Source organism: Camponotus floridanus, unplaced genomic scaffold (assembly GCF_003227725.1).
Source record: "Camponotus floridanus strain SB8 unplaced genomic scaffold, Cflo_v7.5 scaffold107, whole genome shotgun sequence".
Lineage (NCBI taxonomy): Eukaryota > Metazoa > Arthropoda > Insecta > Hymenoptera > Formicidae > Camponotus > Camponotus floridanus.
This window is the reverse complement of record NW_020229223.1, coordinates 446,073-470,030: the sequence shown is the minus strand read 5'-3', so window position 1 is coordinate 470,030 and position 23,958 is coordinate 446,073. Positions and strand designations below refer to the sequence as shown.

The 23,958-nt window shown below is 26.5% G+C and overlaps 1 protein-coding gene across 4 annotated transcripts in view; it reads right to left on the bottom strand.

Moving 5' to 3' along the window:
- The window catches only part of LOC105250690, a 56,017-nt gene that overhangs the window by 4,494 nt on the left and 27,565 nt on the right, over positions 1-23,958 (bottom strand). For 2 of the 4 annotated variants that reach the window (XM_011256906.3, XM_011256908.2), the window contains 2 exons: positions 13,320-13,343; positions 6,348-6,441 (listed from right to left, as the gene is read on the bottom strand). In XM_011256906.3, coding sequence (XP_011255208.1) covers positions 6,348-6,441; positions 13,320-13,343 — 118 coding nt within the window. The remainder of the gene's footprint in view (positions 1-6,347; positions 6,442-13,319; positions 13,344-23,958) is intronic. The other 2 variants (XM_011256907.3, XM_011256909.3) reach the window with 1 other exon arrangement.

Here is a 23,958-nt window from a genome sequence, read left to right as displayed (position 1 = left end):
ACCAACGCACACTTTCAACGCTCTCCTTCTCGACCTTCCGCTTCACCAATGACAAGGATACCACTATATTTACACTCGCGCGATATACTCGCACTGACTAGCTTTACGAATCCCTGTCACTCGATCATCCAGAAGGATGACTCTTTCGATGTTTTCTCCTGCTGTCGCGGACGTGAACGTGAATCCTATCGAAGGAACGACACGTGCGACGGCGTCGTCGTCTCTTAATCGCTCTAAGGCCGTCGCAGCCGACGCGACGCGTAAACTCGACACGTCGACCACCCTCGCTCATCGACAGCCAGCGCGCATCTGAATCGGAAAATGACGCGTGCCCGTCTCTTATACGGTCCTGTGACATCACGGGCGAGCGCGATCGCGATTGGCGCGCGTTCGATCGAACGGCCAATCGCCGCCCCGAAGAAATTCAAACGGTACATCCGCACGACCGTCCCTTCCCCGCTCGTCCACGTTTTACTATATTTCGCGTGCGTCGTCATAGTTGTCGCGCCAGTCGCGCCGGAAAGCCCACTGGCGGACTTGTCTCTTTACGTCACATAATCGTGATGCATAACCGAATGATAGGCTGTGGCCTTTTGTTTGACATATCGCTCCTTTCCAGTTTTTCTTTTTTTATTTATGTAGCGTATGTTGCATGTTTCTGTGACGCATCGCAATTATTAGCATATATTTATAATATGTATTTTTAATATATAAGTCGCAAATTTCGAAAAAAAGTTTATGCATCTTCAACAACATTGCGTAAATCTGTTGCGTGATATTATGTTTATGAGGTTTTTATTGGAAAAAATTGTTCACGTAACGCAGTTCTTAATACGTAGGTTCTGATTTGTAAATTAAAATTTTTGGTTTTATTGATTATTTAATATCAATTGCACGTTAATTTAATGCTCTATTGTTAAATAAAATTAGCATTCATTTAAATTAAGTAAAATTGTACGCAGAATGAGAGAGAGAGAGAGAGAAAGAGGAGAGAGAAAGAATATCATAATGTTTTATATCTTTTATAAAATGAGAGAAATGCGTATTTAATAAACTTAAAAAAACAATTGAAATATTAATTAAATTAAATAAAATTAAATGTATTTTATTAAATTTAATTTAATCAAGACAAACAATAAGAAAATAAATTATATAAAATTAATTTATAATTAATTATCAAGATGTTAAAAAGGATTGAATTAAATTAATTCGGACAAAGTAAAACGTTAAGTCATATTACATACATATATTTGAATTAATTTAAACAAATTAACAAAGAATTTACAAAGGAACATAAAATAATCGCGAGGGGAATTTTTTTGTTAAATCGCGAGGGGAACTTTTCGTTAAATCGCTAGAAGCTTATCAGATCGTAATAAAAAATAATTGTTTTTAGAATCGACTTTGCATCCATGATTATGCAACGGACTATAAGAACGCTTTTATTACTTCACATAGAGCTTCTCGGTGTTATATGTACGTCGTTTACGCTGATCTAACAATAATAGCAAGGTCCTCATCTCTGTTATATACAGTTCTCTCTTATGTTCAGTCGAACTTTGCTTTTGCTATCGTATTTCTGAAATAAATGATACATGTATATGTGTGTATGTGTGTGTGTGTGTGTGTGTTTCGGAGAGTAAAAGTAAAACAAACAAAAGAAAAGAAACAGCATGTTCAATCTCAATCATAAAACGCAATTTAATTATTATAAATGAAATAAAGAGAAATAAAATAAAAATAGGGTGCAAAGTTACACAAAATATATAAATTTTTTTTCCAAATTTTCGAAATTTTATTAACCGAATTAAAAAAGATAGAATGAAGGAAAAACCCATTTAAAAAATCTGTTTAATCTCAGCATAATCTTTCTCAATCTCTCCACTTTTAAAATCTATTCTTACACATGATAACATAGGAAATTATGATTCTCAGAATCAGTTACTCAAGAAGGTTTTTCACCTACTATCGAGATGCAGATACGATCATTTATATTAATTGATTATCAATGTCTTTCATATAAATGCGATAACATGACTGAATCATGAGCGATGGCATTACGAAATAATGAATATGATGAATGATACGAAGAAACATTGAACTTCATCGAAGAAAATAACAAGATACAGTTTTTTTTTTCTTTTCATCGGAAGAATTCAACTATTGCTATTGCGTCTCCAGCAACATTAAATTCATGTAAAAAATATATTTATAAATGTAGCAAATAATCTATGAGTATAAATTATATAATAAATTATACAATTCTATGAGTATAAATTATATAATAAATTATACAATTTTATTTGTTAATTCGTAAACAAAAGATTGAATTATCTATAGTAAATATTTTTATAATTTGTAAATTTTATCAAGAACTTTTAATAAAACAGCAAAAAATGACAGAAAAAAATTGTGATATAAAATTCAGATGAGATGCTATTGACTAATAATAATATAATGATCGAACAATAATAATAAGAATTGTTTGAATTTTATATTTTTATATTATTTATTTATCGACTCATTGAGTTGAAAATATATATAAGCAACTTTTACGTCAATCTTTTTTATGAAACCAAAAGAAAAATCATTTTTTAGATGTGTAATAATTCTCATGAAAAGATATAGAATATTTACTTTTAGCATTGACAAGAATAGAAGCGCGTCTCGAGTTTCAGGTAATTGTCTAAGATATACGATAAAGTAAACATCGATAAAATTACAAGAATATATATGATATATATATACATATATATATATATATATATATATATATATATATGTATATTTTTTTTCTGCACATAATATCGATTTGAAATGAAAGAACAGAAATATAAATATCAGTATATGTAGATACCATCTCATAATTTTATAATTTATATAATTTCAGTAAAAAATATTTAATAAAATATGTTATTTTTCGCAACTTTCAATATTTCTAACTTAAAAATAAAAGTTTTGTTAATATTCTTTCAACGCAATATATAAAGGATATCCAATTTTAATCGATACATTCGAATATCCAAAATATATCTCCTATTCACTTAAGTATTTTAAATTAAATCATCATGGTCAGTATGACTTCTCATCCCGAGTGAAAGCACTTTTGAAATTTCAAGATAGAAACTTTATATTTGTGAACGAAATCATACGTTCTTTATATACATATATTATATACAAGTCGATTCTTTTTGCATATAAAAAATGTTAAAAGCATCCAAATTGTATGAGATACTGAATTATATAAGAGATTTCATGATTTATTTATTATATATGATAAAATATATTTGACATAAAATATATATATATATATCCTCTAAAAGTATATACTTTTTAATAATTTTATCTTAATATTTAAAAACATAAGAGAATCATGAGATAAATTATTTGATTTATATAAAAATATAACATTTTGCATTTAAAAAAAGATATGTAATTGTATCTTGAGAATGAGAGAAATGTTGTATATAATATTTATATAAAGATGCAAACATTAATTGTCTATTCATATTCGGTAAAAATTTTAATAAAAATTTTAATAAAATGAAGTATTTTAATTTTAATAAAAAAATAAATTGATTGTAATCGATATCTGTTAAGAAAAAAATTACATAGTTTTTAAAATAAAAAAAAAAATAAAGATTATTTTCAAATCACAGGAAAATGGTTCCAAAAATTGTGCTAACTATAGAATATCTTCTTCAAAATCGTACAATTTCCTTTTCAAACATTGCTTTCTGGATCGTTCAATTTTTGATTATATATTTATTATATATTTATTATATATTTGATTTTGATATATTCACATTTATATATATGTATGCAATAATTTTACACACACACACACACACACGTGAGTGTGTGTGTGTGTGTGTGTGTGTTTGTGTTTGTGTATGAAACACTATAATATATAATTTTTTATTAACTGATAATTTATTTTAAATCTTTTCCAGAGGCAAAATATGTTTCTTAAGAAAGAATGACGTTATTCTGATACTAATGAAGGAGAAACAGTATCTCTTGATGATGCCTCGTGATGACGCGCGCGCACGCGAAGACGTTCTGAGAAAGATTTCTGAAAGGGAAACTACGCCACGTATATATACATACGTACACATACATATATAAATATATTGCTGCTATCTTTATTTCTGTCCGACGCACACCAGACACCAGACTATGTCCGTTTTGCCGTTTTCAGCCACGCGTCTTGACGCTACGCGACACTACCAGACAGAGATAGGTGCTCTCGGATTTCGAATTCTTGTTTTTTGATTTTGTTTTCGTCTTTTTTGTTTTTTTAAATATGTATATTTATTTCTATATATTTTTCATGTCATTAAATACATTTATTCACTATTGCATTTCAATTATAATCAATATTTTTAAATGATATCTAAGAGTAAAGAACTTACTCGATTTTGTTAATTACTCGACTGATCGATTTTCTTAATATATAAAAATAATTACAATTTCATTTAGAAATATAAAAAAAAAAATAAATTATTGCTTTATTAATTATTATTTTATAAAAATTATTTTGGGAATTTAATTCATGTCATTCTATGTTAAAAATTATTTTGGGAATTATTTTGGGGATTGTAGTTTTAGATTTAATTATAGTTTTTTTATTAAATATAATATTTCTTAAATTTATATTTTTTATATTTCTTATATTTACTCTAAAATGTATATTCTCGATTTAATATTTATAATATAAGGAAAAAAAAAGAAAATAAGGAAAGAGAAAAAGGAAAGAAAAGAGAGAGGGAGAAAAAGATCTTATTGACTTTAATTAACAGCGATTTTCAACGAACAATCTGTTGATACGAATTTAAGGTAGTGGTCGAATAATCGCGCATTCACTTTGTGAAAAATTATCGCTATTTATTTTTTACTTATGTTTTTTTCCGCATTTTTCTCGTGAATCTTATTGTTAGTATTATTTAACGTCGGTAACGAGACTGTACCATCATATACGCTTACATCATATTTATTTGACAAAGATGCAATATCTGTAATGAACTAGGAAATGATTTAACGAATTCAAGATAAGATAAGGAGCATATAGTCATTGCATGCTTGTTTTTAGGGACAATTTAACTTCGAAATTTTAAGATTTTGCAGAGAAACAGAAAACACATTTTGATATTTTATATTAATATATAAAAATCATTACTGTGTCATTACTCTCTAAAGTAATTAAAACAAATAAAATTTATGTAAAGTAAATTTAAAAAAATTTTATTATTATTAATAAAACGTATCTTTCTAATATATACTTTATTTGCCAGAAAATAAATAACTTCAATCCAAGATAAGAATTGTTTTATGTTTAAGTCTTAATTTCGAAATCAATTATTACCACATCACCTGAATAACTTATTAAAAATGTACTTATTGTTAAAATATTATTTAAATATAATTCAAATATAAAAAAATATTAAAATTGTTAGAATATTATTCAAATATTATTCAAATATAAAAAAATAATTTCAGAATAAGATATCAATAACTATGCATTTTATGAAGAATCAACGTCAGAATAATTTTAAGAAGAATTTTATTGACCATTAAATGCGAGGAGCTTATCGTGTCATTGATAATTCTAAGTCATTCTATGTTAACGATTTCTTTTCAGAGTATTTAAAATGATCCTTTGAGATTTCAATCGCTTTAAAATATATTGTAATTCAAGGAATTCTAAAATTAACTTGTTCCGAGAAAATATTTTTAGAAAACTGCATTGTTTTCACATTTATAAGCAGACATTGAATTTTCAAAATCATATCGATAAAAATGATCAATGTTTCAAAATATAAATTAATATTAAATTTTTTAAATTGTAATACATTTTAAGGTGATTAAAATCTTGTAGTACTCATTTTAAATATTTAAAAAAAATTAATTATTTTTATATGAAATGGCAAACGTAATTTTAATAATGTATGTAATATACAATTTGTAAAAAGTTTGCCTTACTCTATATATTACAAGCTATTTTCTTGTAAGTTATTAGAGATAGCAATACAATTGTTTTTCACTGTTTTAGGACTTATTACTTGAACTGTCTGAAATATATAAAAAATATTATATCAAATTGCTCAGAAAAAAGGCTAAAGAATTCTGTATTTTTTTATTAAAATCATTTTTTTAATATAAGGAAATTTCTTAAAATTAATTCTTTTTTTATATAGTTGTATTTGCACTTATACTTTTGTATATTTATGTAAAGAATTTTGTTGTTAAAGAAAATAACTTGTAATACTTCGCAAACTATTGAGAGACATTTTTTTCAATATATGAAAAAGATAATATGTGATAAAATAGCATTCTCTCCGTCTTACCTGATCGTTACGGCAAGTAGGACGATCAAGATGCCGACCAAAAGCATAGCGATCAACACTCCATATATCATATAAACACTGTCGGTGGGTGGATCTGCAACACAGATATTTTTTGAAATAAAAGCGTAATGTTTTTTCACACACAAACATGTAACAATAAATTCAAGCACTTAATACGTTCAAGAATTCAAAAATTTAAACGCACTCTAGTTGTTCTGAAATTTAGTAAATATTCCAAATATTGTAGCATTAAAAAATTTTAGGAAGCAAGGATAGAAGCATTTAATAATTCAAAAGTAACTAAAGTTGGAGGCAAGAGTACAAGCATTTATAATTCAATAGTAACAATATAAATATACATCTTCAAATATTCAATTTATTGAAATATTATAAAAAATACCAAGATCAAAAATTTCAAATATTCATAGATATTTGAAACTTCAGAAAATTTCAAAAAATGATTTGTTAGTTTAGCATTAATTAATTTAGCATTAATTTAATAGAAGAAATAATATATAAATGATATTTGAATCATTTCGTTGGAAACATTTCATTGAACTTGAATAGACAGAAAGGGTTAGGGAAAATCGAAAATAATAAATCAGTTGAGCGAACTTATCCGGTTGAGGAGACTGATTTTTCGATAAAGAAACTAAAGTACATTTTTTTATTGTGAAAGAAGAAGAATTCATCCTTTCAAGTTCAATAGTATTTTCGAATTTTTGATTTAGTGCCAAAGAGTTTGCGAGAAAAGAGCATGTGTCGTTGTCATATTGGATATTTCTCGTTTTGCAAATTTAACTATTAGCTCTTAAGCTTCTATGTAAATCAAACGAATCTGCAATTTTTTATTGGATTATTTCGGGACCTCAAAACAAACCATGCATCACTTCACTCTACTAATTCGTAGAAACACTGCACATAAATACCTATGCTTTATTTTGGATGCAAAATGAAAGATATTTTTAGATATGAAATTTTTTTAATCTTTAAGAAGAACATGTAAAGTTTATTTTAATCATAATGAAATCAAATAAAAGAAATTTTAAATAGAAAAATGTTGATCTTTAAAAAAGACAAACATTTTTTTTTATATATATAAGATATATTATTTTTAAGATATTTTAAGTATATATTTTGGAGATATCCTAATATTATTTCAATGATAAAGAAATATTTTTTAAATTAGGAGATTATTTTAAAGATAATCTTTCGATTAAAGATAAAGATTTTTTTTATTTTAAATAGAATTTAATTAATCTATATTAAAATGAAGAGAGAAAGAGAGAATGAAAAATTATTTTTTATATTATTTTCTATTAAAAAAAGAATATTTTTTTCTTTTATAAAAATCAGAAAATTATTTTTTTTACGGAATTCTTTTCCTTATATACACGCATACATATGCATATGTATAAGTAAATATATATATATGATTTTTTCTTTCAGAATTTGCCGTTTTAAAGATTTCTCATTAAAAAATTGTCATTTTATTTAAAAAAATAAAATTGATTTTTGAATTTTTAAAATGCCTTTAAGATGACATCGAAACCATTGCCATCACCATATAATATGCACCGTAAAATACTATAATTTCAATTTTTTAATTGTTTAAAATAGCAGAGATAATTCGAATGAATAAAATTATTAAGTTATATATGTATATACACTGTGTTTGCATATTTATAATAATCTTTTTTCAAGATAAATTAAAGTCATAAAACTTGAATCATAGAGATTCAACAGATAGCATATAATATGGTAGGATGATTTTCACGCGTTTTATACATACACAGTGAGAATGCACATATTCCATGAATCAGCGTAATATCCCGACCGTGAGACGTTTTGCGTCTCGTCTACAGATAATTTGGAACTTGTTCACTCACGACGTAACAACATTGTCATAAACAGCTCACAGGTTGTCGTCAGCTGATGTTGTTGGCAACCTTAATAATTGGCAAACGGCAATCACTATTAACAAACTTCGTGCTTTGTATTATCATTTCATCAAAATTGACATATATAATTATCAGAAAATCCTCGTTTAATAGATTTTTCTCGAAGAATAGATTTTGAAGACATTTCATCAATTTTAACGAATAAAATTGTTGAAATATTTGATCGATTTGATTCAATATTTCAGAGAATTTCCAAACGCTTTCACAAAAAAATCAGTTTTGTTTGATTAATATTAGTGAATAACATTTCATCGAAACATTTTAAATAAGTGTATCGTTGAAAGTTGATTTGGGGACATGTGTTCTCGATATTCAAAATAGAAGTTGATGGATAACATCTTGAAGTTTTCTCTTTCTCTCTTCTTGAAGGAAAGATTCATTATATATACATCTTTCACATACATATACACACACACACACACACACGCAAAACATGGAACTATATTATACTTTATTAGATATAACATTTTTAATATTAAAATGTAGTAATATATAAAAGAATTATTTTTTCAACTAGCATTTCTTATATATTAGCATTTTTATATAAAAAATAAGTTGAAATAATAAAATTTTTTAAATATAAGTATCTTCCTTCTTAATATAATTATAAATTTTAAATATATGTTTTAAATATAAATATATTGTTTCATAAATTCTTTCTTTTTTCAAATGTTTATGAAAATTCTCAAAAATCCAACAGATTTATTCAATTAAATATCTATAAGACTAAACAGCCAAAAAAAATTTTAAGCTATCATGCAATATAATTTTTGAATTTTGCTCATGTCAATTTTTTTCAAAATATAATTAGTTGCTATATAATTATTAATTACTTGTTTTTCTCGTTTTCATATGTATCGATTTATTTTATTTAAAACTTAAATTTTTTATTATACAGATCTATTAAATAATATATTTCAAAAAAGTAAATGTCAATAAAATTTAAAACAAATGTCCCAAGTTTTTTTTATTCTATACTAGTTGGTTAGGCATAATGTTGCGGTAACGTAAATCATGCATTGTGACGAGAACAGAAAATTCGGTTCACAACTCGGCCGCACAGTTTTTCCGAATCATGTTTTTCAGCACTAATGATGATGATGGAAGAATTTGTGAGAAAAATTGGAAAATGTCGTCGTCGCTATCATCATTCATTATTGTCATCCATTGTCGTAATCTATAAATCTCGTGTAAGAGAAATTTTATGCAAGAATTGTGTGCGAGGGAATATTCAAATGAGAAATGTTGCGAATAAAATGTTCTGAACTAAATGATTGCACCGTGTAATTTATCATTCAGCTGACGCGTAATCCGATTTATCCGACAATATCAAAAAGCTAGATTATTCTGTTAAAAATAGCAGTACCATATCACGGATGACGCTTGTAATAAATCAGATTAATAACTTATTAATAACTTGACTTAATATATCGCAATGAGAGATATAATTTCGTAAGACGTAAATACTCCTCAACCATCAATTAATTAATATAATTGATAATTAATAAAATTACTAAGAATAGAGAAAAATTTTTTAATTTTAAATAAATAAGTGTAAAATATATTAATAATATATAATAATTTTACATTATATTAATGTGTGTATTGTAAAATATATTAATAAATAATATAAAAAATATAATTCATTTATCTGAAAACATAAAGAAGTGCTGTAATATCTATCAAATTAAAGAAGCTTATGTGAAGATCGGGATCAAGTTCAAAGTAATCTGGAAATTAATTTATTCCACCAACGCATGACGAAGAACAATTTTCCACTAAAATTATCTTCTCTGAAAATAAAAGAAACGTAGAGGATGTCCCATTAAATCTCGTTTCCGCTACAAAGATTCGCTATAAATTAATCTAGAATTGATTTTAAAAATATCTAATTCCATGTAACACTTTTTATGTATATAGCTATAAAATTGTTTCCTAGTAAGAGTAACAGGTGACTCGTCAATCTGATCTATGCTCTTTGTGTGATTAATCAATGACTAGATGACTTTAATCTCATTCTACATGATTCACGCGCATTAGCCGTGATAGCCATTCTCTTCCGTCTCTCTCTATCTTTCATAATTATTTATATTGTTATAAAACTTTTGTATATTCCTCTGATCGTATGATCCCTTGATATTGGAAAATAAATTGATAATTTCGCTTTTTTTCGTTCAACGTAATCGAGCTTTTAAAAAAATGAAGAAGTTTAATGAAATTTTACTTTATTAGAATTTTAAACATATTTGGAGATCGTTTGAAGCTCATTATATATTTATACTCTATTAAATTATTGATATTATTTATAAATATTGATTTATAAAATACATTGATTTAGTAAGACTTTCGATTTATTTTGCGAAGTAAGTGATCACTTTTACTAAAAGACATTTAATTTTGGAAAATTTAAATGATATAAATCTAAATCTGAAAATAAATTTGTAATATTGAGAATAATTAAAATCTTGAATACACATAATTGAAATATGATACAGCTAAGACAAAGCTTCACGAAATAATTTTTAGAAACCGTCTAGCAGTTTATAATACAATTAGAAAATGGGATTTTTGAGAAGAAAATATAATTTAAATCATTACATAAAACATTTTGTATTTCTCAAAAATATAAAGTGATTACAGAAACTTTTGAAGCTATCTTTTATATTATACATACTAAAATTGAAATTTTCTGCGCTATCTCTATTTTTCACATATCTTAATGAACTATATTAAATGAATTCTAATACACCAGGAAAGTGAATATATTAGTGGAAATATTCATAATAAAAAACAACTTGAATGCTATATTTGAATTTTCGTAATCATATTCGTCTACGTCAGCGTAAACGCATGTAGATAAATAGTCATTCTTATACAGACTCTTGTCATTTGCACATACAATTGGAGTTCCAGAAATATTGTAAAGACGCAGGTATTCCACATGTGACGTTATTTGTATCTTTTCCAACCTGATTCTTTGTTATACATCGACATAGTTGCATACATGTACATAGCATAAATATTATTAAAATTCAAATGTAGAATTTAACATAACAATATTTATTCTACACAGAACAAACCTCATAATTTGATGACTAATTATTTCGTATAAGAACTAAACGTGGATAGAGATCAAATGAATAAATATTTAAGAAACATTTAAGAAAAAAAACAATAATTAGTTTTTTATTGTTTCAGAAACGTCCGCACATGAAATATGCTGTATAATGAGTCTTTAGCAATGTTAAAATAAATTTGTTATGTAAAATTTATTTTTAATCGCCAATATTGTAAATACGTTGATAAATATATGATGAAAATATGGGAAGGCATATCTAAGCACACACATTCTATAAGTATCTAATTCTAATTCATATATTTTCTCTCTATAATTTAACAGCGAAAAAAACATGCAAAATAAAAGAACAAATTATAAGGAGGATGTCTTAAATATTTTAGTATTTGTTTAAATACGAGCAATATTGAAGAAAAATGTCTCGTTAAAGTAATTGGGCACCTCTGTGGTTTATTTTTGTATTGCTTTCGTTCGATAACGATCGTGCCATGACCTTTCCGATCGTGAATTGCTGTCGTCTGACCTCTACTGCGACCTAAATCCAATCGAGACACCGATCAATGTCGAAAATGCTCTTAATCTCAAACATTTGAGCCTAATTTTTATTTAATACAATAATTAATCCTACATTGTAATACAGTAACATTGAAATGAATTTGGTAAATGACAAGTTTTAGTCTGTAACTATCATAAATAATTTTGTGTGAAATGATACAACGTTGTAGAGTAGTAATTTTTCGACTATAAATTGAGAATTATTACTAATATCATTACATGAAATGAATTTAAAAAATCTCCTTTTCTCTCTTCGTGTTGTTAACATAAAATTTGAAAATATTACGAGAAATTCTTAATTTTTTATAATCAATTTATCCTCATCAATTATTTAAAAAATAATATTAAAATGACAATCAGTTCAATTTAATTAAATTAAAGTTTTTGAATTTAATGTCATGGAATTTTCCATTTTGCGTTCTTGTATGAGATTAAATTATACTAATCCATCAAATTGTATTGTGCTTTAACGGATAGATGACTCGCGTACAAATGTATTTCTTTATTGCAGTTGTGCAAATAATCTTCTTGCTTTATCAATTAATACACGATTAATATATGATCAACTGTCACAGTTAATTTATATGCATATTTGAAGAATTAAACAAAGAATTTCAGAGGTGTTTGTGCAAAAGTTTAAGTGTAAAATTTATAAAAAATTATACATATTTAATATTAATTAAATTACTTATTATTAATTTATTATTAAATTTATTATTTAATATTAAAATCAATAGATTGCGCTAGTCAGAATTTGCGAAAATTGAGTTTGTCCCTTTTTTTTATCTCTTAATAATGCATTATTATAGAGGTAATAAAATAAATCATAATATCATAATAAATTATAATATTATTAATTATTATTAATAATTATTATTATATAATTATAAATAAATAATTAAATTATTAATATTAATAAATAAATATATATCATTATAATTAGTATATTTAATATATAAGAAATTTATATATATATATATATATATATATATATAATTAATAGAATTATAATAAGATTAATATAAATTAAATAAGATTAATATATAAAATGAAATACAATGAAAATATGAAACGTGTCTGCCGCGCGTGTATTTATGTGTGAAAGTGAGTGAGAAAAAAATAGATAAAGAGAGAGATACACCATATATACGCATACTTACACATATAAATGAAAAACATGCAATATGATGATAAATACCCGGAGACTTAATTTTTATTTGTTAATGAATAAAATAGTATACATAGTATTTATTTGTTAATGAATAAAAATAGTATACAAAATATATGAACTAAAAAATGCTGAATTGAATTTAATTAAATGAAGCTAACAATAAGAAGTATAATTTGCTGCGCATGCAATGAGAGAGAGAGAGGACTTACCGAGATGTGACAACGAATATGAATCTGAAACAACAAAAAAGAAACACACACGATTAAATTTTATGTGAATTTAAATGGTCATGTGATCTGTGAAGGTTCAATTAACATGCGCACCTCTATCAATAAATGATTATGATAACAAACAAAGCGAGAAGCACGATTTATTCCGAGCAGAAACAACGCAGATTGCGCGAGTTTCGCGAAATTCATTTATAAATTCAATTCTATCGATTTCGCAGTAAGAATATTACACGATATCCTTCAGTTGGTGTCGCAGGGGATTTACTTTTCGTTATTTACGTCAATTTCATTATTTACATCAATTTTTCCTTAATAAAAATGTCGGCATATAAAATTGCTCTTGAATTATAAATAGAAACTCCTTGTCATGAATTATAAGCTCCTAAGGTATATTCATGTTGCCTTAATTAATCAATATGATAAATAATTGTTTAATCATAATAGATTGCAGATAAAAAATAAGTCTTTTCAAATAATTTGCTTGATTAATTCGAATTATCGATTATTCGTGCGATTTTGGTAAAACCATTGTTCACTCTTCTCTTTTTATCGAGAATTATTCTAGAACGTATTGTCTACGCTCAAGGCTTACTGAGTGTATCGACGTACATTAAGTGAAGTAGTGGGGAAAACTTGCTTATAGATTAAAATCGCTGTATGTAAAAAATATCGTCGTTTTTTCTCGAGGAGGAAAGTAAAGACAATTGACTGATTGAAAGACTTTTCTCGAATCGCTACTTCTTCATAACGATATATCATAAATATTATATATATGTGTGACCAGTTACAATTGATTCATTAATCGCAATGCATTTCGATTCATGATTGTAGATAGTTGAGTTGAGATTGTATAAATTAAATTTATTAAAAGAGAAGAAAATCTATTAACACAAGAGTAGAATACAATTTTTTCAAGTATAATTTTCAATTATATTAATTAATTTTCAATTTTTCAATTATAATTTTCAAGTATAATTAATTTTAATAAAAATATATTTATACATGTGTAGTGCATTTTCTAAAATATACTTATATCAAAAATATTATAAATTCGAGTTAATTCTGTAATAAAACATCCTTGATAAAATAAAAAGAAAATTCAAGGAAAAAAATAATCACTTCGGCGAAATTGATTGATAGATTGATAATTAATTTCAAGTATTATTTCAAAGATAATCGTTTCTTTATCTATAATACTTATTATAGTCAAATAATTATTACATTAATTAATATTTACTTATTTTTGAATATCATAAAAAATTATCCAATTCATTCTATATAACATTTTGATAATTCTAATTATCTTTATAATTATCTTTATCTGAATTATGAATTTATATGATTTCCTTGAACATTTAATTTTAAGATTCGTGTAAAATAATAAAAACTGACATGAGTTGTATGAGAGAGAGATTAATTATGTATAACGTATAATTTAATATTCATCTGTTATTATGTCTGAATTGAATTCTTTCAAAAGTATTAATTTATATTATGTAATTTTTAATATTTTTCAGGTGATACTCATTAGCTGACGACAATCTTTCTGATCTAATGAACGAAATTGTTTTCGCATGCGGCGACAGGTGTGTCTCGTCAATAACATTCATGTTTTGACCTCGGATCAATGAAATATGAAATACACGTCGAACAATAAAGTTATTACAAAATGTAATCGCATTATCTATGTAATTGCATCTAAATGTTGCAAGATCTTTTTTCATGGTCATTTCCGGCAAAACAATATTATCGAGAGAATTTCCTAGATCTCTGCCAAACAATTTTTTATTTCCTTCAACGATGAATCGCACATGTTTTACAAATGAAAAATAATCTCTCGATAAAATTTATAATCTCCTTTATTTTCATTTTTTATTAAGTCAAATTTTAAATTCACAATGGTATATCTTGAAATTTGCAATGAGGCAAACAAAAACATCGTTTTTCAATATTGAATTAGAATTGTCCTACCTCAAGTTACTCAATAATAATTTTCTTGAATAAACTGTAATAATTTTCTTCTTGAATAAAACTAATCGAATTGGATTACGCGAGATTAAGACGCAAGAAGAGTAAAGGGGGAGATTCATGCGTCACGACACGTGCAGGCATCGCTCTAAAAGCCACTGTTTGCCACCCTAAATGCTGTGACTATTTTCGAGCCATGGCCTGGCAGAGCGCGGAGTTTATATTCGAATACATGAGGGTGAAAGCGGCATTATTTTCGGCCGCATGTGTGAGATTCGATTTAAGCCTGAGTTTCTCGTCGATCTAAAGAGAATCGTGAAAGAAATACTGCGAAATCTCCGGAAACCGCTAACTCAAGAATCGAATCTCAAACTTGCTTTTTTTCAATTTGAGATAAAACTATACGAAACTGTAAAATATTTGCATTTCTTAAAATCATATACTATTTTAACAACATACAAGGTAGAAAAATTCGATGTATAAAGAAAGTTTCTATATTTTAATATATCTTTCTTAAAATATTCAAAAAAGCATAAATAATTTGTAACTGATTTTAAATGTCAATATATTACTATGTTTTAAATGTCAATATGTTACTATGTTTTAAATGTCAATATGTATATAATGTTGTTTTGTCATATTGTTAAAAAAATATTGTTATTAATGGTTGCTTATTGTTGTTGTTTGAAAGTGAATTTTCGTAAAATCATAATACCAAGAAATGCAATCAACCAGTATCACGAGTTTCAACTGATTGTAAACAAATTTAATACTAGAGGATGTTTTTCCCAGTCAATCAATACCTTAGTATCTTTAAACAAAATTAATACTATATATTAAGAATAAATAATCAATTAAGTTATAATATGTAATATTTATGATACATTCTATGCAACATGCAATAATGTGATACGATTTTTGCGCGACGATTTTTGCGCGACTGTAATATTCAATTAATAAAATTATATTAATAAAGAGCTAATTAAGAATTTCACTATTTTTTTGTTCGCTAAAGTAATGATAAAAAATATAGGTTATTTAAATATTGAAAAATACGGTTCATGAAAATATGTCTTGTTTGTCTTTGAAAATGACGTTACATAAAAACATCACGATCGCGATATTATCAATAAACTCCAGATAATATTAATAAATCTAAGAGGATCAAATTTATGTAAATAAATAATCAGATAAATACTTTTATTCCCAAGAAACATGGTGATCTAATAATGCAATTAAGTCCTGTTTATCATGCTTATCTCACAATAGATAAACAAAATATGCGAAGCTGTCCACACAATCGATCTTGTTATAAGAAAATGACTGATCCTATAATAAGTGTTTGTCGTACACGTTTATAAGTCACCGTTAATTCGTGAAATTGAAATTTCTTTTATTTATCTGATTATATACATCTTCAATTATATCGTATGAATCCATCAAGACGATAATTAAATTAAATGCTAAATTTATGCTTTACATATTTTAATTTTAATTCATCTACTTTTTCTTTTAAAATTAATTAATTCAATAATTATATTTAATTGCTATAAATAAATTTCGTACATATTTTTTAGAAACAATTGTAATTTGACTTATTAAAAATGTCTCAAAAGATTGTCATTATTGTAAATTAGCGAAAAAATTAACACGGTTTCTAAACATCGATGTTAATAAGAATAAAAGATGTGTATTACACAATATTTATCGATCATTTTTCCATATCACATCAATGCGCACTAATATTTAAGTAATACATATGTTTTCCACATTAGCAACTAATAATACATATTATTATTTATTACTAATATAAAAAACAGATACAACATATTTTTAAAATATTTATGATTAAATTTAAAATTTCTATTTTCCTTTCAGAAATAAACATATATTTTCTCACACAATATATTATATTTTCATTCAACTATCTTTTTCTATAGACTTGTAAAAATCAAGAATGACTAATCCTTTGTACACTTTCTCATAGATTTTAAAGTAGATATTCCGAATCCGGCACGATTCATTAGGTCTACATATCTACACATATCTACATATATAATATTTCCCATAGCATACTTATGTGAGAAACCTACTTGAAGAGATGTCTGAGAGGTCTTGTACATGAATAAATATTTTGTACGCAGAGACAATATCTGTTGTCTCTCGTTCGAAAATAAAGGCTATGATTTTTTGTCTAGTATCGCTGTTGACTATTGTAATGGATTAAGGATTGCCACACATATTCAGCGAAAAAATCCATATACATATTTCTTTAACAGTGACTTGACGCAAACAATACGTTAATTTTGCCGAATTCGACGGAATAGCTCCGCTTTAGAACTGTCGACAAACAATGGATGCAGCGAAATCACGTTTTCCACTGACGTAACGGCGTGATCGTTCGAACGAGCGTTTCATTCTCCATAATTAAGCGGCAGGCAAGGTAGAAGTTATCGATGGCGGCGCATTAAAGGTTTCGCGAACAATTTCTGCAATGCTTTTGCAACGTGTCGTCGAAACGCGCAGTTGGAAAATCACGGGATTGCCGATTTTGTAAGCCGCACAGTGCGACGTAAATATGTGTAAATTTATTCGTGTAACGAACCTATAATTACGTTATGCATTAAATTATGCAAAATAGTGATAAATTGCAAGTTATTAGGAAGAAATAAATTTACAATGAGATAAATATTTATAATTACTGTTTGTACACATTTGTAATTAGTATTCATAACATCGTCAGGTCTAAATCATTTCTGATTGACATACATTGTCAAGGTCATGTTCCTGAGTAGAAGATACAAGAGATTTTAGTCATTGCTCTTGTTGATTGAAAACTTACTTTTTCATCATTTTAAATGAAAAAATTCGAATGTTCAAGCAATGAATTTATTTTAAATTTATAATTATATGATTCACCCATATATGAGTTTGTAACATTTTGCGCAAAGCGATAGACAAAATATACGTAGACAAAAATAAACTTTTACATGCAAAAAATTGCAAATTCATATGGAATCATATAATTATAGACCTCGTCACTACCTCAACATCAGGCGATACGAATTGGACTTTGTTTCGCGCGGATTGCTGTAAACTCTTTTTTCACGTATTTTTAATCTTTGACATTTTTGAACACCCTGTATAAAGACTTGCGTGTTTGCTAAATGTGTATAATATAGGGGTATAATTATATTATATACAATGTGTCTAATATTGAATTTATCATTGGTACTTTATGTTCAAACTTTGATGAGCATGAATCTTTCTTTGAAATTTTTTTAAAGTGAAAATCTCTTAAAATTAAATATTAATTTTTTATAAATATTAATTTGCTACTACTGAGAATTAACAGCAGTCCACACTTTCTCTATGGGAATTTTTTTTACTTTTTGACGTCTCGATTTTACATCTTTTCGTCACGTACTTATAAATATCAGATTTCAAGACTATCGAAGATGTAGATGTTTGCAAGCTTCAAATCGTCGAAATATCTGCCAGGTCGTGCACGTGGTGCATCGATGTTGCATATGCGACGGTTGCACGCGTCTCGGGTTATAAAACGTACACATTTAAATTCCAAGTCTCTTTACGTTCAGTCACGTACACGGATCGGAAATATTACACCGCTCGAAAATTCAGAGATCACTCTGTAGAGATGACAATCTAAAGTAAAAAATTCCAGAGCTCTGGGGAAAAAAGTTAAAACAGATATGGCTTCATGTATCTCGCAGAGAGAGTTGGAAAATTCCCGAGATTTTTCTTCCTCAAATTAATCATCCTAAAAGTCTTCTCTCTGACGAATTTCATCAATATCCTTTTTAAACGATCATTCGATTGTTTCGATCGGTATACTTCACGCGCCACAAGAGCCTGGACGTCTTGTGGAAGAGAATAGGGATCACATCTCTCGAGAGGACATTGCCCATACTTGTTGCTAGGCGCTCCGAGGTCAACCGTTATAATTTCCGTCGACTGTGTGTTCGACGATTAGATACATCCCGATCTAAATATCCGAATTTTATTCTGCGGTTTCGAGCGCGTATAAAATTAAATATATCCTGCCAAGCATTCATTTATATGGAAAGAGACTCTTACTTTTTAATTTTGCGCGTGAAATTCTGTTTGCATTAATAGAACTTCCATTTAATTAAATCGGAGATTTAAAGGACTTGCTCCCTGATAAAATTTCTTCCAAAAAAAAAAAAAAAAGAATAAATTTTTCGGAAATGACACTATCTATAAAATAAAACGATTATGATCGCGAGACGACGAATGAATTCGAACATTATAATTGAATTTAAATTAATTAGGAAAGACACTCGCAAATGATAATGTTGTTAATTCCAAGCTTATCCTGTAGAAGAAAATTAAAATAAATATATTTATTTCTTTGCTTATACTTCACTTTCATTCGTATGATCCATTATTTGCACAAACAGTTTCGACGCTCGTTTAAATCTAATAGACTAGCTTTCCATCGGCCAATTGGTCGCGGCAATTGGTTAACCAATTAGAGCCAATTACGTGCGTCACATCCTTTCGAGTGGACGCACGCGCGCGCACAAAAAAAAGAGTCACGATTGTCGAACGTGAAACCTAAACTTCTCGCGGGAGCGAGACGCACGTGGCATACTCGTGTACCACATGGACACGTCTCTGTTCCCCCTGTGCATGCGATACCATTGTCTCTCGTTGCAGCGCTTAATGATTAAATTAGGACGAGGACTTGCGAATTAGATGACAATAGTTTTACAAGCGACGTCATTAAGGATACGACGTATAATTACAACGTATAATTAACTTGACGTAATAAAGCAATTTTTTAACATCAAATATGAAATATCTCTAGCAAAATATTGACTTTTCCATTATCTTGATTTCATATTCCTAAAGTAACAAAAATGTTGATTTATGTAAAAAAAATTCTATGATTTAAAAAATACTTAGTTTCAAAAAACAATGCAATTGTATTACATCTTGCAGTTGCATCTATGAAAAAAAATATAATTACAGAAAAGCAAATAAACAGTGTAATATTTCTCTATTATTTTTTACTTCTATTTTTATTTAGAGAAAAGTTATATTTATTATTAGTTTCTTTTTCTTATACGATTTCTATTTGAATAAAAATAGTACAAAATATTAATAATTACGAATTGTTTTTTATTAAATTGAAATAGTTTGAGTAGAAAAATATCACATCATCACAAAGTTATTTGTTTGAAAAACCTTCTGACATTATCATGTAACGATATTTGAACTGCCGTTGATTAGACGATAATAACTAGCAATTAACCAACGATATTGCAAATATTTTCGCAATATTTGTTTGTGATTACCAATTATGTAATTTTGAGACGTTCGCCTTTTTTTTTTTTAGATTATCGAGCATGTGAATTTTCATTAACGCGCGCATGATTGATGATGATGCAAACAGCATGTTGATGAAAGCGCGATGTAATGTTAATAATTAATATCGATATATAATAACGATCGATATATCGGATTGTCGACTACACGTCACTTGAATAAATATCGAGTGAACACAAGCGGAAGAGAGAAAAGTAAACGAAAGAGCTTGATTAATGGGAAATCAATATGATTATTTGCGCGATAGATTTGGAAACATGTTTTGTAGCATTTTCATCATTGTTACGAAATGCAAATGTGCAATAATAAAAGTAAGTATAAAAGAATACTTATTTATATTATATTTAAAAAATGCTTAACATATTCTTACATATTTTTGATTTTTTAAATCTTTAATTTTTCTCTTATTAAAATATTTTTAATGCGAAAGTTTTATTTCTTTCGGCAAATTTTCAAATGTTTCAGAGATGAGGCCTTTTTAATGAGGAAATTTTGATTAATGTGCTCTTATCAGACTTTTACATATATCTGTTTTCCAGTCAGAATTGAAACTAGTTCACTCTTTCTGTCTTCTCGATTGGAAAACGTCAGCACCCGGAAAGCGCAGTTGGCGTTTATTGTCACGTCTCGTTGAGACCGGAGGTTAAGCGACAATTGAACTGCAGAAGGCGGTTTACTTTAACAAGACGAATAACAGATACAGTGAACATTGTTTAAGAAAAATGCGCGAGTATAAATGTTACAATGTAACATTTGTATATTTATTGTATTTATATCTGAAATCATTTGATATTTTAATAACGATACTCTAGAAAATAATGCATTATTGTCAGAAATTAAAGGGATATAATATATGTAAATAATTTAAAAATAAAAATTATAATCATATATTTTAAAATCAAGAAAATAAAATTTGAAATATATAAATTTTAAAAATAAAAATTTAGATATATAATCATTCTGATGTTTTAAAATTTAAAAACAAACTGTTTTACTATTTTAAAAATTTACATCGAAAAGAAAAGAAGAGAAGAGAAACAAAGATCTTAATAGACACCAGATCTTTTCCCTTTCTTTCTAAGCATTTTAGATATTAAACTTATATATTAGATATATCCACCTAATTACTAGTAATAGAATAAGATTGGTAATGTTGTGAAAAATATCCATGAATTTTTTCTTGGAGTATTTTAAATATCTAATTAAATTCTCTTCATAAACCTTTGATTAATTCGTAAGATTGCAATCTTACGCAATATTGCGACGTGTGCAACGTTAACTGCGTCTCTACTTGAAATAATTTTGATATCTGATTTGCACACGTGTTTGCACAACTTTTATGTCGGACGTTAAACGTATGACATAAATGTTACGTGTACACATTCGTTCTATTATAATAATGTGTTTGTTATTAAAACAAAATTTTTATTTAATTAATTTAAAAAAATGAGAACTATGGTTATTTAATATAAAGCGTAAGATTTTAAGTTATTAAAATATTATAATGTGTGGATACGTTAAATAATATTTAAGAATGAAATTGCATAATGAATACGAAATAATAATTAATATCTTAGATGAATTTAAATATATTAATTATAAATATAATAAATAATATCACCTAATTATTATCAAAATGATGTGATCAATAGTTGTAAAATTTGAAAACATACTATAAGAAGCTAAGTATCATGAGTCGATAAAAAAATTATGAAAGTTACGTTACTAACAAACCAGTAAGAAGATCTCTGCTTTATCTACAGTTTACCTACAGTTACCTACTGTTTCATATTCAAGAATAAGTGAATACTCCGCTAGAGGACCTCAGAATTACAATTCTATACACTGAACTGTCAAAGGATGACACGTGACTTTGATTGATGATCAGCTGATTTTTATTTTGATGGCGATTTTCACGTCTTTCTTTAAAAAAACTTTTTTACATGATTTACATGATTCTATGTGATTATAAGCAAATAAAAATCCCTTGTCATTTTAAACAATAAAATTGTATACAAAATATATACGAAAAAGACACGCAATTAGAAATAATTACAATTTATTAGAAAGATTTGAAATTATTTTATTATATGATTTTAAAAAATTGTAAGATAATGGCTGACATGCAAAACAACTGATTTTGGTATGAAAAACTATTTTAGAGAAAAATTTTATGATTTCTAATTTTTACAGTAAATTTATATATAGATATGATTTTATATTTCACGTAAAAATTATTATGAGATTAATATTCTTAGATTCAAATTTTTTAAATTTGTAGAAATACACTTTTATATTTATTTATTTCGTATTGTACGATTTCTATTTTTAATTTTGTTTCTGTTCATATCTATAATTAGCTTTAAATTTTCCTTAAAAAAAAAATTTTTTTTTGCACATTTTCTTTTTGTACAATATATAAGTACATTGAAATATTTTGTGTTTTAAGTGAAAATAATATCGCGTGTATGATAATATTATATATATAACTATACTCTGATATTTAAATTATTCACCTGTTATGTAATACATTGCGTATTGCGCGTGCATGAAATTGTATAGAATATGAAATGGAATAGACTGTTATTAAATATTGTGCGGCACAAACTGTGCAAGATTATAGATTGAACGTATATTGCATATAATAATGTTTAAAGCTCATTTCCCAAAAATGCGCTTTTAGAATGCAATGTTATTATATACGAATGGATTTCATATTAAACATTTTTTATTTTTTACTCTTATAAAAAATTAAGAATTTGCAAAATTACTGATAAGGGATGAGACTATATTGAAAAGCATAATATTTCCAAAAAATCTATAATTAAAAATAAATAATTTTGAACAAATTAAAAGTCATAAAACTTTTGCCTAAAATAGTCTTTCATGTATTTCATGACTTCGAAATTATTCACTCAAAATCAAATATATCGAATATCATCTCCGAGGGTGTGTTTCAATTCTTAAACATGCGAGAAAGAATTTAAAAAATACGTATCTTTTATATATTTCAATATATATATTTAAAATAGCCTTAAACTCGCAAAAAGACACTTCTTATATTTCATATATTTATATATATCTTTCGTTTTTGTATAACATTAGAGTCACATGCTTATATAAACTTATTTAAAAAAAAAAAAGAAATATCGGTTCTCATGTAAATTTGACGTGACTCATTTCGTGAATGCAACGCAAAAACTCGCATACGCGCATACGCGTAGACTATTACTATGACAGCTGGTTTGTCACAGTAACGTAAACTATATTTAAAACC